The sequence below is a fragment of the Oryzias latipes genome, chromosome 9 (assembly GCF_002234675.1).
Source record: "Oryzias latipes chromosome 9, ASM223467v1".
NCBI classification, from domain to species: Eukaryota; Metazoa; Chordata; class Actinopteri; order Beloniformes; family Adrianichthyidae; genus Oryzias; species Oryzias latipes.
In genome coordinates, this window is record NC_019867.2 from 30,322,803 (window position 1) to 30,338,893 (window position 16,091).

Here is a 16,091-nt window from a genome sequence, read left to right on the forward strand (position 1 = left end):
TTCTGACGATGGAGGAATGTTATAAATAAAATTAAAATAATATTACATTTCTGAGTATTTCTTTATTCAAATTGTTGTAAATCAGACAAAAGGAAAAACATTGTATTTGTGACGTAGAAATCCGCCGGGCGGGCCACAAGCTCCCTGCTCCGCTCCATTCCAACGCATCCACATGCAGACAAACAGATCCGTGTACGTTTTGCTTTTTAAACTTACTTTAACCAATCAAAAGCACTGAACTTGGATCCATACAGGATTATCTACAGTAACAGGAAACTGTCATTTGATTTTAAACGTTTATTTTTTCGGCACAGTAATAAAAACAGAATGTAATCTATATGCATACAGTCAGTGACAATTATACAAAATACATACTTGTAAAAATGAGTGCAGTGTTCGAGTAATAAGTCTCATGTTCAACATTCCCAAATGATTGTTTCTATATGTAATAAATATAACCATTCTTTAATATTGATGTTAATATTCATCACCATCACCACCCATGGTAGGATCAATAAAAGAGCAAAAATAAAATGTTCAAAATGAAGGACTGAATGAAGCTTTTCTGGCAGAAACATTTTTAGTATGACCTTCAGAGGAGCTGTGGATCCATCTCATCTGCAGCCTTCAAATAATATATTTATATCAGAAACTATCATTTTAAGAAAAGTTACCACTCTAGAAACAGTCACATAAACTGTTTCCATGCCTTTGAAGCACCACAAAATAATAAAGAACTTCACATTTTTCGGAACCGTCACTGAAGGTTGAATGGTTTTGTTTCAGAGGTTGATTCATTCGAACGCTCATGCAAAAAACAAACAGAAAATCCAGATTTTAGCTGAACTGAGGAAACAAAGGAGGAACAATAGAATCACCAGCTTCTTAAGCCTTTAGAAATGTCATTTATGAATAAAGAGCCAGTTTAAAACCAATGTGGCCTCAAGGCACCACATAAAGGACAATTGAACCCAGAGCTACACAAATAGATCAACATTACTCCTGCAAACTTTAACCGTCACTGTGAAACAGTGGACATTGTTTGGCCCTCATCTCTTTGCCCATTTAGAAAATGCATCTTCACGTATCCAGAGTCACACTGCAGCACATCATTACCGTCTGAACGTAAAGCCCTCTGCAGCACGACGTCTCTTTACAGTCCAGTTGTTGTGAAAAGAATTTAACCTGTAATTTGTAGTAATTCCTGTTCTTAGCAATGCCCATTAATTAACTTAGCTTTTAAATTTCTGTTCTACTTCTTCTGTACTTTATTGAATAATCCATCATAAAAAATATGCCTTTCCTTTGTGTTTTTGTATTATTGTATTTTATTGCTGTTCATCTTTAATGTATTAGTCTCAGAGCAGAGAATTATTTGTTGGAATTTTTGCACAACTATCTCTTTGTTGCACCATTTTTTCTTAAGTCTCCGTGCTCAGAGTATAAACTTAAGAGATGCCAGGGAAGATCTAAGGCTTTGATGCGACACGAAAAATCCTCCTCAGTCACTGGAAGTTGGGACGATTAGGCTGTGCGAGACTGAAGCAGGAACAGCACCGGCAGCACCGCCGTCATGTCAGGGGAGAGCGAACTTCCTGTTTTGTCTTTGATTGGACTGTTCCAGTAAAAAGGGAGCAGGGAAGCTGCCGAGATCAGTTTTAATGTTTCCTGAGTGAAATCGTCATTTACAGCATTTACAGCAGTTTCAGGACAAAAACAAGCTTCCTGCAGATGTGGGACGAAGAAGCCACAGAAGTTCATGTTACATCAACACAGCCTTCTCTGTGCTCGAAAAAGAAACATTTGTATAAAAGAAAAAAGAAAAATCGACATTAAAAATCACTTAAAAGGAATGCATATATAGTGGAATAAAAAGCTATATTTCATGTCAGATGTGAATCTCTCTTCTGGAAGACAGACGTTCCCCCTGAAGCTTAAAGACCTGAAGGAGGAAGTACTCCAGTGTTCCTCAAAGGGACGCCGCTGCTCATGGCCGGGAGTCGTACTCGCTGATCTGCTTCTTGATGTGGGACAGTTTGGAGCGCAAGAACCTGCACCGTTTTTTCCTCATCTGGTAATGGGGGGTCTGCAGAGCAAGAGCACGGTGAGCACAAACATCAGAGATCCACCAAGGGAGCATGAAGACGAGCTGAAGCCTTCATCTACTCATCCATCTTACCTTCTTCAGGTTCCGTAGTCTCGTGTGTTCACTCATGGCATCCTGGAAGCAGAAGAAAGCATTAGAAGAATGAGGCAACACGAGGAGGCCCCTTTATGCTGAGAGGGAGCCACCAGGGCGCGCTCCTGAGCACCTCCTTATCTAAAAGGAGATCACACCGCTCCTGTTAAACCAGGGGTCTTAAACTCAATTTACCTGGGGGCCACTGAAGGCTGGGCCGCAACTTCAGCGCACACACACACGCAACCAGAAAATTTTTATAGAACATATACTATACTATTAACTATACTCTATTATTAACCGTTTTCTGTACAAAATGTACTTATAAAACTCTCAAAGACAATTAAATACCCAAATTAAAAAAATCAATAAGTAAATGAATCAGTAAAACATTTCTGTTTATTTAGTCTCCTATATCTGCTGTTTTCTAATTTAAACGTCCTCATTAACACAGTTCATTTAACACCATTAAATTATAACTATTAAACACAAAAGATGACTCAGATTAGTCATATACCCCACTGTGATTGGTTGGTTCTTCAGCTACGCACACAACACTGAAAAAGTGTCATTCATAAAAAACTGGCGGGACAGTATAAACTTTCATATTAAGGCGGGGGCCGCAAATACCCCGTGGGCTGCAAGTTTGAGACCCCTGTGTTAAACTGATTACAAGCTTAGACAAATAAAAAAACACCATAAAAATCACTAATGGGGGATTTTTGAAGTAGCAGTAGAGCATTATGCTAAAGAGAAGCAGACTACTGAATAAATGTTCTGCTTTCTGAAGGACTCTGCAGACTGCAGGCCTGTTCTTCAATCAGATCCGGCCATTCTGTGCTTCTGGTGTTATTAACATGTTCTTGTGGCGTTTTTCTGATGGAGGACATACATAAAGAAAATAAGCCTGAAATCACATTTCTGAGTATTTGTTTTATCCAAATTGTTGTGAATCAGGAGCAGAGGCCGTTTGAATGAGCTTGTACCGTGACGTAGAAGCTAAAATTGGCAGGTGTCCAATTCGGCATCTGGCTCAAAACTACACGGCTGGATAGCTCCAACATCGCTCGCCATTTAGTGCACCGCTACTGTTTGGTTTTTATTGGGGGTGTGAGGGGCTGCAAGCTAACTGGTGAGAGTGTGAAAAAGGATGAGTGACGAGAATTGGGGGTGGGGTTACGCTACGCCAATATTCCCGCCTACAACTCAGAGGTGAATTTCTAAGGAGCTCCTGCCGCTCTGCAGAAACTATGTCCTTTGTTAACGACAGTTTATTCGATTTTGGCTAAAAATGGCAGAATGAAAAATGAAAGATCACTGGGAACGCTTTGAGAATAGATTATCGGAGTGGCACTTGATTCATTCAGGAGGATTCTAAAGAATGACTGTGACAAATGCGCCTCCTGGGGCTTTATGGACCAAAATGTTTCTGTAACAAGAGACCACTAAAGATCTATGCTCAAGTTTCTGCTGAGGGAACCAAAGCCCCACACCTTCCTGCCTGGAGAACAATCTTCATCGACGTTTCATCAGAACCTCCGTCTACCGAGATTAGAGGGGACAGACTCTGACCCTTACCAGAAACTGGGGACTGCCCTCTGGGAGCCGGTCTAGATCTCTTTCCAGGTCTGCCAGGTCCTGGTTGATTTCCTCCTGTTCAGCCAGCAGGTTCTTGTACTCCAGGTGGTCCCGGTCAAACTCCCGTTTGTAGGTCAGACGCTCCTGCTCATCCAGAATCTTTGGAAACAACCTGCAGAGGGACAGACCCCGTGAAGATAACTCATGTCCAACCCAAAGGTCTAGGCTGAGAACCAGCACTCACACACTAAAGTCCTCTTCTTCCAGCTCATCTCCAGAATCCATTCCAGGGTCGTAGTTTGTCAGCCTGGACTTAAGCCCCTCCACAGAGCTGCTCATGTCCGAGTCCCTGCAGACAAAGGTGATGATATTTAATGATATATGGTCAGGTAGGTGCTGTGAAGAGACAACAGAAACCTTCAGAACAGGAATGTTCTGATAATGAGCCTGCTGGGTCAGAACCTGCTTCAGACACACAGACGCTGCTTGTGTGAGCTGAACCCTGAAAATTCAAGGTAAAAGCAGTTTTTTTTGTTTAGTTTTTTACCCAGTTAACATAATTCCAATGGATTCTGAAGCAGAGAAAAGCAGCTTTGTGCTGACATGCAGCACGTGTTGGATGGTGTTTTCTGTCGTCGGCGACAGCTCCGGTTACAAAGGGTTAAAGAGCGATCAAGAAAAAAAACAAGCCAGAGGCCAAACCACAGAGGATTAAGGTGTCAGTCCCCATTTCCAGAGCCAAACCCCAACCGACCCACCTCAAAACAAAGGGGAGCGGGAACTTCTTTGGAAAAGAACCATCAGATCATGGTCTTACCATCAGACAAGGGAAGATCAGACACATTGCTCTGTTTTTAACCACACAAAGGATGCCAAGCTTTGCAACACATGCCAAACTTAAAAGACCCCACTAGCAGCTCAAGACAGGACTTGATCAGCCTTTTAAATAACTCAGAGGATGAGAACACTATCAACAGATGAGATGTCAGCTCAAGTATTTACAGACTCACAGATACACACAGGAAAGGAGCTCCTATGTGGAGCAACGTAAACTCAATCATCTACAATGACGTGGTCAAACACATCGCAACCCTCTTATCTCTGTTGGTAGGAAACACGATACAACACATTCACAACAGTCAGGACTTTGTCAGCAAACACATCAGGAGCCAGATGATGCAATGATCTCCTTTAACATGGCGTATCTTTTCACCTGTATTCCCACTATGGAAGGCACAGAAATTATGAAGACAAGACCAGACCAAGACCCAACCCTGCCCGAAAGAACAAGCTGTTCTCAGATTCAAAGGAAATTCTGCAAAACCCTAGCAGTGCCGTGGGATCACCAGCATCCCCTGTAGGGACCGATCTGTATGTGGATGTGGAAGGAGGAGAAAATGATCTGACATCCGTCCCTGGAGTTGCAACCTCACACTGCTTCAGATACATGGATTTCCCAAGAGTTAAACTCAAAACCCAGGACATTGTAGATTTCACTGGCTGTATCAATGCAGTAGACAGATCCATTTGACTGATCATGAATGAACTGCTCTGCACATAAAGATCCACCACAATCTGAGCACTGAGATGCACAGAAAGCCCTCCTACACCCACCAGGATCTCATGTTTGACTCAAACCGCCCGCCCACTTGAACATAAATTAGGAGTATTCGGAACATTTTAGCTCAGAGAGAAGCTATCGCTACAAACCCGGAAAGAAGCAACAAAGCAAAGATCTTTGTTAAGCGACAGGTGTGTTTCAGAAAAGTAGAAGGGTTTTCCAAACACACATCCCTGTTAACCTCAGCAAGACACAGAAACAAAAAGTGGTCCAGGCCTAGAACAAAACATGGAGGGAAAAGTAGAGGAATGTTAAAATGTCCTAATCTGAACATTGGGGAAACCAGACGGCCAACCCTCAATTCAGTCCAGATCATTCCAGTAAGGCCAGATAATCGTGTTTCTATACTCATAGTCTAAACGTGAACAACAGGTAGCATCGAAGAGCGTTCTTCTCAGAAGCAGAACAACATCATATTCCTGGAACATCTGTTATAGTAGAAAAAAGAAATGTGAGTGACTCCAACGCTGAGACAACGTGATCAAGACACATCTATTAAATGGTCAGAATCAGTATATTGTTTGCATAATTATTTTTATCTATATATGTCATTTTTCTTGTTGTTTATTTTTATTTTTTGTAATTGTGCTTTTGAACTGTTTGTTTGTTTTTGCTTATTTAGAAAAAAATTCTAAATATATCATACATAAAAAAAAAAACCAGGTACTGAGACGCATTCACGGATTCACACACTGATGGCGAGCGGCTCTGCTGCCTTACATTGGGGTCAGCTTACTGGAATATTTATAAAACAAACTGAAATCTGTGATTTCTGTTTGGTTGTTGCTGCTTCCTGGTGTTTTATATGTTTCTGAAACAAGAGAACGCTGTAGACGTTTGCAAAGGGGAGGTTTCTGTTTGTATCAGCAACAAGAGGATTCCGGATGATTAAACTCAGAACCACTAATGCCTGTGAAGACGAAAAAAAGCTTTAGAAAGTGCCACACCAGAGAGCAGGAAGGAGAATAACATATCTGTTAAGAAACAACGATGAATGTCAGTGACTGCAACGATGAAGTAAACAATCCTGGATAGGAATAGATGAGGAACTGTCTACAGTGGAGAAGGTGGGAACTCCAGAACTAGCTTTGCCAAAAACAGATGTTGCTGCTAAGGTGTTTCTCTCATCGTAAGGAGGTGAGGCGGAAGGGGGCACTGCAGGGGTGGGGCCACAGACTTTAAGATACTAAACACCCTTAGGGGGACAGGACTGTTGGACTCAAGAAACAGTGACCCTTTGGTGGCTCTGTCCCATCACAACAGGACACTTCTATGACCTGTCAGTGCGCCTTTTTCAGTTCATTTCCTTCCCTTCTACCATTGACTATTTATGAGAACTGGCCTGAGTGGCCCCCTCCCCACTGGCATTCCAAACAGAAAGTACTCGCTGGTCCCAAGAAGCCAAAATCCCATAGACTTCCATAGAGAGATAAACAGCTCTTACTTGGTCATTCAGTTGGTCAGAAGAACCATTCTTGATCTGCGACCTTATTTTAACATGTGCTTGATAGTTTTTCAAGTTATAAACTGATCAGATCCCTCAATAATAATCAGTAGGGGGTCTCACGTCAAACGTCCCGAACCCGCTTTCAGCAGAAGGGGTGTGGATTTCTAACAAGCTCAATCCTGATTGGAGAAAGTGGTTGCCATAGAAATGTTGACACAGATGGACTCTGACTCTTTACCGATGATTACTGGTTCCTACATGGCGACGGCCATATCACAGAAAAATGGCGACTGAATTGACTTAATTTCGTAGGAACCGGAAGCAAGGCATTTTCTATGGGTGGCATCACACCCGCTCGTCCAGTTCTCAGGTACAGTCCATGCCTCCTACTCAGAACACCAACCCCTCCCCCACCTCCGCCACCCTCCTCTAGCAGAACAAGAACATTGATCAAACCAGAACAGATCTTACCCAGGCAGGTACAAAGGTTTGTTGTAGTCCATCTTATCCGGGTGGTCTCTGAAACCCCCAACCATGTCATTGGGGGAGTTGACGAGCATTTGAGGATTCTCTGACACGTTGTTGATCTGAAAGACAACAATTTGATTGAATTTGATTGAATTACAGCAAGTCAATCTTAAAACACAACAGAACCATGCATTCAGGCGTTAGTCCCCTGAAACCTGCAGCAGGACGCCTCTTTGTCAGAAACAACATCTAAACTGGAGTCCATTAGGTAGTGATTCTCCAAGATCTCTGGTTAGAAACCGAGAATCCTCTCATCATTATTCAGAATTAGAAAAATTCACCTCATCTTCTGCTGTCATCTAATCAGGTCTCAGCCTGCTGCCCCCCTCCCTCCTTCAAACAGTCTTTACAGTCCCATTCACCCATAAGCACACACATTCACCACTGGTGGCGCCTGGTGCCAACCTATAACCACCGGGAACAATGTGGGGTTCAGCGTCTTGCCCAAGAACACTTTAGCACACGGGTGGGCAGGGGGGGAACCAAACCTGTGATTTTCTGATCAGTGGTTGGCCGATCTACCTCTGCACCACAGCCACTACACATCCTGCTTAAGCTGGAGGTTTCCCACCCTCCAGACTGACCCCACAACAGTCAAAGATGAGACGGTGCTTCCTGAAACCTGAACGTGGAGGATTGTCGTTTCGCAGCCTCCAGGACCTTCCAGTGGTGTCCAGTATCAATCCTTGAGGGTTTTACTTCTTCACTGTTGTAACACATCTAGTGGAATTAATCAGCAGCACCCCCTGCTGGAGGGCGTCTCTGAGAGGGATTCGTCCTTCTGGACTTCAGGCACAGACTTTTTTTTTTTCTGACTTTTTCTAAGTCATAAAGCTTCTTTTCTTCAGCAGCTGTCACTAAAGTGTAAATGTGTGTAAAAATGGCAACTAGAGATGAATAAAACATGATGATGTAATATAAGAGAGCACAGTCAACTACAAGCGTTTCTAATCAAATTCATGTCAACTTGTTTTTCAAAGACAGAGTCAATGAGGCACAGGACGGGGGGGGGGGATTCTACATTAATCCTTCAATCTGCAGCACAGCATCATCTGCATATTCAAAGCAGCAGTGCGTCAGACACACAGAGGACCACTTCCTCCAAGTTTGCTTCACTGTAAACAGCTCTGACACTGGACTGACGGGTTCTTCTGCTTCCTCCTGAATGTCTGAATACCGCAGATGCCGTTGGCCACGTCAGCTGAAAGTCGGCGCCAGTCCGAGCGTTGGGGTTTTTTTGGGTGAAGGTCATTTCTTCACTGTTATGAGCTTCAGACTTGGAGTGTCAGGTTCACTCCCGCCCCTATTTACCCCCACAGCTCCAGGATGAAACCCAGAGAAGATGAATGGCCCCACCCTGAAACTGCAAACAAAACCATCCAACCTGCTTCACGCCTCATCTGCTGCGCGCGTGCATGTGCACATGCACACTCACACAGCTCCTTTGTCTGCGGGAACACTGCTTCTGAGAAACTCATCTGCATTATTGTTACGATTCTCAGCCTCGTGATGTTCCCTGTTTTTTCCTTAAAGTCAGTGTCATCCAAGCTTGGTCCTCCACAACTTCTACACAGCACATTTGACTCTCTCCTGTAACGCTGGATTAAACAGCATGACACATTTTCAGGTGTCTGCAGAGCTCATCCCATAAATCAGGTGTGGGGGCTCAGGTAGAGAGACTTAGAAAAGACTACTTTAAGTCATTCTCACACGTTTCAGAAAAAAATAACCAAAGGAATGTTTTGTTGATCCCCAGGCTTTTTCTTGCCTTTTTCTGTTTTAGGGGTTTTAGTGATGACTACTTCCTTAACAGGGAAAGCTAAGCACAATAAGTAGTTAAACTGCTTTGTTTGTTTTGACTGTTCCCAACCCATTTACTTTCACTGAATTTGTCAGATCGGTGCGTGCTCACAGCAATCCAATTGTACCAGCGTACATTCCACTGGTTAGTCTGAATTTAGCCAGACACATGACAAACTCCAGACTGGTTGAAAAACGAAGCACAGATAACCAACTGGTCTCAATGTTTCCACCAAGTGATGCATTCATAGTCTGTAGGAAATCCTGTAAACGGCTTAAAGGAAACCTGGATATTTAGAGGATCTCTTTTGATGACCTGATCTTGAAGAAGCAGATGAACTCTGAAAATGTTTTTTTTTTTTTTAGGACAAACAGTATTTAATTAGATGCTCGTGTCTGTGCTGCACACTAGAGCTCATTTCTTTTTTAAATCTATCTTTGTATTTTAAAAAATGGCGTTATTTTGTGTTTTATTCATTGGGTTATATAGATGAAATACAAAAACTAAATATTTGTTTGTGTGAAGTAACTAAATTTTTTTTTAGAATAAACAATAGAACAATAGAATAGAATAGAACAAATCAATATTTTTTATGGAATTCCATTGAGTCCTAAATCAGATCATTTAAAAAAACGTTAGTGTTGTGTAAACTAAAAGTTATGTGGTAATGATCTCCAGCCTTCTGCACAGACGTGCACAGTCCTCAATTAGATCTCCTATGGGGGATCTAAAATTTTTATTATTATATTTTATGATATTTTACTACATATTTATTTGTTTAATGTGTTTATTATTATTATTATTATTTATTGTCTTAACATCTTAACTTATTCTTATTTATATTTCAGGTGTTTTAGACTTTTTATGCATTAACTTATTTCAATTTTTGCAAAAAAGGGAATTGGTGTTTTAATGTGCAGCACCTTGAGCTGTTTTCTTTACATGAAAGGTGCTATAGAAATAAAATTAATTGGAATTAAATACGTTAGATGTAGGCCTGCACAATAAATCACAAATTTATCATTATCACGATATCAACTGTGCAATACGCATATTGCAAAAGACGGCGAAAATTGCAACAATGTTTAGGCTAAAACAATCTAATAGCAGCTTGAAGTATTTAATGAATCAAATAAATCCCTTTATGTGTTTGACCAATTGGATGGAGCTCTTTTATGTTATATGTTCACCTCTTATGTAGACTAGGGTTAACTCTCATTTAAACTAAGCTGTTGTTGTGCAATGGAAACAAAGTTTTTGGTTGTTTTGTTATTTGTTTATGTATCGCAAATATATCGTCATCGTAATATTGATCACTAATATCGCATATCGTGAGTTTTCCTCATATCGTGCAGCCCCAGCTGGCTGCACTATTTTTAAGCCCTTTTAACAACCAGGAAGTCTTTTTGTTGCCGTTTGTTTTTGTTTAAATCAAGTGTCAAAATTCATTCCCTACCGCTCTGGCTCCTCCCCATTTCTCCAGTTGTAGGGGTATTCTGACCTTTAGTGGTGTCCGAACATGTTTTTTTAAGGAGAAGCCGTAGGAGTAGGGGATCAAATCAGATTCAGCCTAAATGTGCATTTTTTAAACTATGTGATGACCTCGAGGGGTTAGGCATGTGGGCTACCAAGAGATCCCGTTTGTTTGACACTCACCCACTCTCCGATGCTGTTGTGGAAACCAGCACTAGCGACCTTTGGCTCCTCCCACAAAACTCTGTCCACGCCCCAGTACCGGATCTGGGAACGAGTCCGAGCCGCAAACACCAGTAGAATGATGAGGCCGATGAAGACCAGAAAGCCCAGTACAATGGCTACGGCCTGAAAGGACAAGGAAAAATATACCTGTATATAAAACTCCATCTTACTAACAAGAAACACCAACCAGATACACAAGACACACAATGCACATCCTACAGAACTAGAAAGTGTTTGTTCCATCTAAGCAAACACCTTTTAAACCCTTTATCTCAATCAATGCTCTTTTTCCTGTTAGAAATGTACCAGGGACGTTCCTGGAACTTTAACACATCCTCCTAAAAGACCGGATTATTCTGGAGCAGCAGGATTTAAAAAAAAAAAAAACTTGATGCAGTCCAAAGAAGAAAGACTTTCATTCAGATTGTGGCAGAACCGGCTGCTCTTCTGCTTCACATCCAAAACCCGAGCAGCAGACCTCTCACACATCCTGAAGGAGCACAATGACGGAGCACCACCCACCTCCTGAGGGTCCACCACACAGTAGTGGTACATGTACTGGTTTAAGAAGATGCCCTGGGCCTGGGTCTGCGTCTGGTACTGCGCACACATCTGGTACACCTGGTTGTACATCATTGAGCCGGAGGACTGCGCCATTGGGTTCACGGCCACAATGTAAACAATGGTGGCGATGATCGTCAGGAACGCCAAGATGGCGCTGATGATGATGGTTGCCAGGTAGAACTGGGTAGTGCGAGAGGTGCTTTGTCTTGAAATAACGATGATAAAAATGATGAGGACAGCAATGAAGGTGATGGCAGAGATGGCAATCATGAAGCCTTTGCCAGATTTGGGATCCACTTGCGTTCCTCCATAGCCATAGGATCCACCGGAACCACCGGAACCACCTGTTCCGTAGCCGCCGTAGGACCCACCGTAGGACCCACCGTAGGAACTTCCACTGTACGAGCTGCCGATACCTGGGATTAAGCTAGTTCCACCTCCCATGAGGCCCATTTCATACTCCCACGCCAAAGTGGAGGCCACGCATGCGAACACGGCCACGCACAAAATGATGATGATGATGCCCAGTATCTTCATCACTCCTGGGGGGGAGGTCCAGCGGTAGAAGTGCAGCATGTGTTCCCCTTGATGGTAAGGGTAGACTGCATTGGACATGACCTCGCTATGCCTGTGTTTGCTGAGAATAAGGGGGGGGGGGACAGGAATTAGTTGCACTGAAGCACCTGAAAGCTGATGGCAAAGCTTTGACTTTGACTGTATCTCAGTCATTTTGTATCAACACAGAGAGTGAACTACAAATGCATTTCTAAAGAAAAGTATGTTTTTCCCCCCTCTTTTTTTAATGAGCAGTTGAGCTGTACATGCAGACACTGCAGCAGCAACACGGCCTGCAAGGGACCGTCAACAAAGGGCAACCTCCGTGAAAACGTCATTCTGTAAAAATCAATCTCTCAAAAATGAATAAAGGTCTACATTTATATGAGCTGGTAATGAAGACTTGTCAGCATATTCATGCTACAATGAATATTTTGTGAGAAATTCCATCTTTATTATGTTTGAGATATTTTTTCTAATTCTAAGAGATGTGATTCATAATAAGGTTGCTCAATAGTTCTAAAGATACTAAAGCTATTGTAACCAAACCTTTCTGTACTGACTAATCATGACCCTATTATCTTACTACAGCAGAGATTATGTCAAAAATTCCCTTTTTTTATTTAAATATATTTCCTCAATAAACCATCAAAATTTTCATCTTCAGAACTCAGTGGATTCATAAATGGTCGTCGCAAAACGCTAATTTTAACTAGATATTCACTTTGGGAAATTGATGACATCATATTTAGTAGTGAGCATGGTGTCTAATTTGCTTTTAAAATCCAGGGCACTACATAGACCCACACGATATAGTTTTTTAGTAGTTAAGGAGAAGGCTGGGAATTTGGATATAGCCTAGATGTAGGGATAGGGAATGAATCCGGATTCGGCCATAGAAATCTGGTATTGAACCGGATAGGTTCTTTATGTTCAGATAATCCATTATAATCCAACGATTGTTCAGAAGGTCTCTGCCTTAAGCAGAGAACGAAGCCCCCCTCCTTTCGAAGTCTTAGTTGTTAAATTGTTTATACCAGTCTTTTATAATCAGAACCTTTTCTTGTTACTCTAATAAATGTCACATGTGGTGCCATCCCTAACGTCTTCAAGAATTCTGTTGATGAACTCGTACTCAGAAAAACAAGCTCAAGCGCACAGATGAGATACAGCAGGCAGGGCACAGACACACAAACATGGGTCCATTTCAGTCTGGCTTTGGCAGGAATTCTTCTACAGTTTTCATTTCACTGGACTCTGAAAAAAAACCTTTGTCATGGTTTCATTGGACATTTTCCACCGCTAATCATATAGCTTTATGATAAAACAGTTTAGTAATCTGGTTGGATGGCGGGCTCCATCTTAGAGCGGTTTTCTTTGCAGCTCATCAGAAGCTTCGGATCTTTCTCTGGAGCCGATTTGAGCTCTGATGACGGTTCAGGTCCAGGTCAGAGACCCTGACAGGGATTCAGGTGGACTCTGCTTTACACAAAGCAGTGCAGTGAGGTTTGTGCATATGCAGCAAAGAAGTGGGGTAACTTACTGTTTGCTGCCACTGTGGGTGTGGGTGTGTGTGTGGGTGTGCTTGGTCCTTGGCATGTTGACGTTCAGAAAGGTCAAACTGCAGAAAGAAACAAAAACAGCACTGACTCCACCTGCTAACACACTTTTCAGAACACAACATCAACACAAACCAGATAACAGAAAACCATGAAATAGTGGGGAGGGAGGGAGCAGGTTACTGGACCACAGGAAGGAACCAGGTGGCACACCTGTAAATCCTTAGAATCAACAGTAATCAGGAGCGACTTGAAGGTCTGACCCGGGAGATCGAAGGTTCTAAAACCAGAACCGCTCATTGGACTTCAGATGCAAACATCGCAAAGCCTCGGAAGTCCAACAGAACCAGCTGGAGTTTTTGACCCAGCTGGACTGTCGATCCAACACAATATACTTTTTTTTCTAATCTAAAACCTCATTTATTGTTATATATTTTAGTTAACATTGATTTTTTATATATATTTCTTGATATAAACTCAACTGAAAAGGAACTTTTACTTTCAAAATGAGACCTTTTCCTATTAAGAAATTAGAAAATCTATTTTTTTAAATGGTCTAGCAAATAGAAAAAGTGCTTAAAGATAAAACATTTTACATTATTATCAGTCTATTCCGGCCTGCCGCGCGCGTCAGACCAACTAAAGCAGCAGCTCGACAGCAGAGCCGCGAGCTCAGAACCTGACACCGAACTGAGAGCAAGAACCACAACAAGGTTACCGGACCCACCTGAAGAACTTCAAGAAGAATAATCGGTCCGGATGAGCAGAACAAAAACGAAGAGCGACACCGACGCGCGCGCGGCTGCATCAAAACACTCCCGTGCTCAGCAGTGCACGGCCTAACAGGTGCGCACGTCACGTGGTCTCCTCCCCCAGGTAGTGCAGGACCAACCGGTTTGTCTCCCTCCGCCCTCATTCCAGGAACAGGATTCCTGTTGATGCTTCGGTCCGAGCCGGTTTCAGGCGCTTCAGAGACAACAGTCATCCTCTCATCTGTTTTCTCATTCATCTTTCATTTATTCATCACCTATTTCATTATTCTTGGTCCAGTCACTCACTTTAGAATGATTTGATGGATCATCCGTTTATTATCCTGTTCATTTCGTATCGATTCATCCAGATTTTGGTGTGTTTATTCACTAAAACAGCACCTATGCACCTGCTTTTTCTCTACATGCTTCCTACTGCTAGGGGGCGGGGCCTAATCTGGTCTCTTCACCTTGAATTCGACGTTACTTTACATTTAGAATTGATAAAGTAAAATTAATAAACCTCCCAGATCCCAAGTGGAATATTCCTAAACCTTCCCCCCCCATCCCACACCACTAGAACACTATATAGAATGAAGGAATTTATATTTTTGTGGTCCTTATTTCTCTTAGGCTTTTTATCTTATCTTTATTTCATTGAAGGTTTTCTTTCAGGTTTACTGTGTGGGGTTCCCGCCATTTGAATTTAAAAGGGACTTCCTTAACATTGCATATGTAAAGAGGTCTTGATGCTGCAGCTCCGAACTCATCCCCCTTCAGGAGAAAACAGTCTTTGATCTTCTAAGACCATCTGGAAAGCTTGGCTGTAGATCTGACATGGACCTGAATTAAATTACCTTTAGGATCCGATTCAATGTGTGGGAACCTCTGAAGGAGCCAACTCACATGTGGAAAACAAAGCTTCAGGATCTACCACCTGTTGGGGAGTTCCTGCGACTGTGCTGGACCCCCATGGGGACACAGTTGGGGGTAGGACACGTCCGTCTGTGAAATAACCCCCTGGACGTCTGAAGCAGGAAGCACGGACCAAATGCTGTGATTCCAAGTATGGACTGAAGGAAGTAGGCAGACCTTTCGGCCAGCCAATCCGAGCATCCAGAGAAGGAGTTGTGGCGGCCATGTTCCTTCCGGAGGAGGGGGCTGAATCCACAGGTCAAAACACCGGGACGAAGAAGACCCCTTTTGTTCTCAACAGGCTGGCATGTTAAGACGCTGGTAATTTTGCGCTGTGCAAGCTCTGAAACTGGGAACCCGGACGTCTGTTTTATTTTTGTTTTACTCTGTCTTAGAAATATTGTTAGGGAAATAAATTTGTTAATCTTAATCCAGAATCCAGTGGTTTCTTCTTCACGACTTTTTGAACACGCAAGGAAAGTAATCTCAAAGCGACAGATTTTTTCCTACGAGAACCAGAAAATGAACGTTTAGAACATTCATGCCTTTGCAGAGAACATGTGACCCTTTTCATTTTCTTTTTTATTCATTCTGAGGGTCATAGGAATGAAATGAATCAGTGAATTCTACTAACTCGACCTCTGAAGGCCGTCCGTTGCTGCAGCGCAGGTCCTGAACCCAGAGCAGCAGGAACCACAGGAAACCAACAGATGCAGAGGCTGCAGATCACAAAGCAGCTCCACATCCGTCAGTTAACCGCAAAACAAGAGAACCGCTGATGAGGTGTTCTGACAGAGCGGTTCTGAAGGGTGAGGTCCGCATATCCCCCTGAGTTTGGACCCAGTTCCCCAAGCATACACTGAGACTTTGGGTTCCCCGGATCATCAGCTCTTCTGT

At 42.6% G+C, this 16,091-nt stretch overlaps 1 protein-coding gene across 2 annotated transcripts; it reads right to left on the reverse strand.

Moving 5' to 3' along the window:
• Positions 1-282: 282 nt before the first annotated feature.
• ocln (occludin) lies at positions 283-14,402 on the reverse strand. 2 transcript variants are annotated; one of them, XM_004072818.4, is made up of 9 exons: positions 14,258-14,402; positions 13,515-13,592; positions 11,375-12,053; positions 10,811-10,975; positions 7,297-7,412; positions 4,002-4,106; positions 3,758-3,929; positions 2,180-2,221; positions 283-2,086 (listed from the first exon to the last, which is right to left on the reverse strand). In XM_004072818.4, exons 2-9 carry the CDS (start codon positions 13,568-13,570, stop codon positions 1,988-1,990), a joined length of 1,434 nt encoding a protein of 477 aa, XP_004072866.1. In that variant the 5' UTR covers positions 13,571-13,592; positions 14,258-14,402; the 3' UTR covers positions 283-1,987. The 2 variants fall into 2 exon arrangements, with proteins under 2 accessions (XP_004072866.1, XP_011477994.1); XM_011479692.3 differs by having other exon boundaries at positions 13,515-13,595; positions 14,273-14,375.
• Positions 14,403-16,091: the final 1,689 nt, after the last annotated feature.

What these genes read in the sequence shown, in the direction of transcription:
- ocln (XM_004072818.4), bottom strand. Translation starts at nt 13,570, where the DNA reads ATGCCAAGGACCAAGCACACCCACACACACACCCACACCCACAGTGGC. An exon ending in ACCCACAGTGGCAGCAAACA is followed by an intron (nt 12,054 to 13,514) that starts GTAAGTTACCCC and finishes CCTTATTCTCAG; the next exon opens with CAAACACAGGCATAGCGAGG. An exon ending in AGGGCAGTCCCCAGTTTCTG is followed by an intron (nt 2,222 to 3,757) that starts GTAAGGGTCAGA and finishes TTCTGCTTCCAG; the next exon opens with GATGCCATGAGTGAACACAC.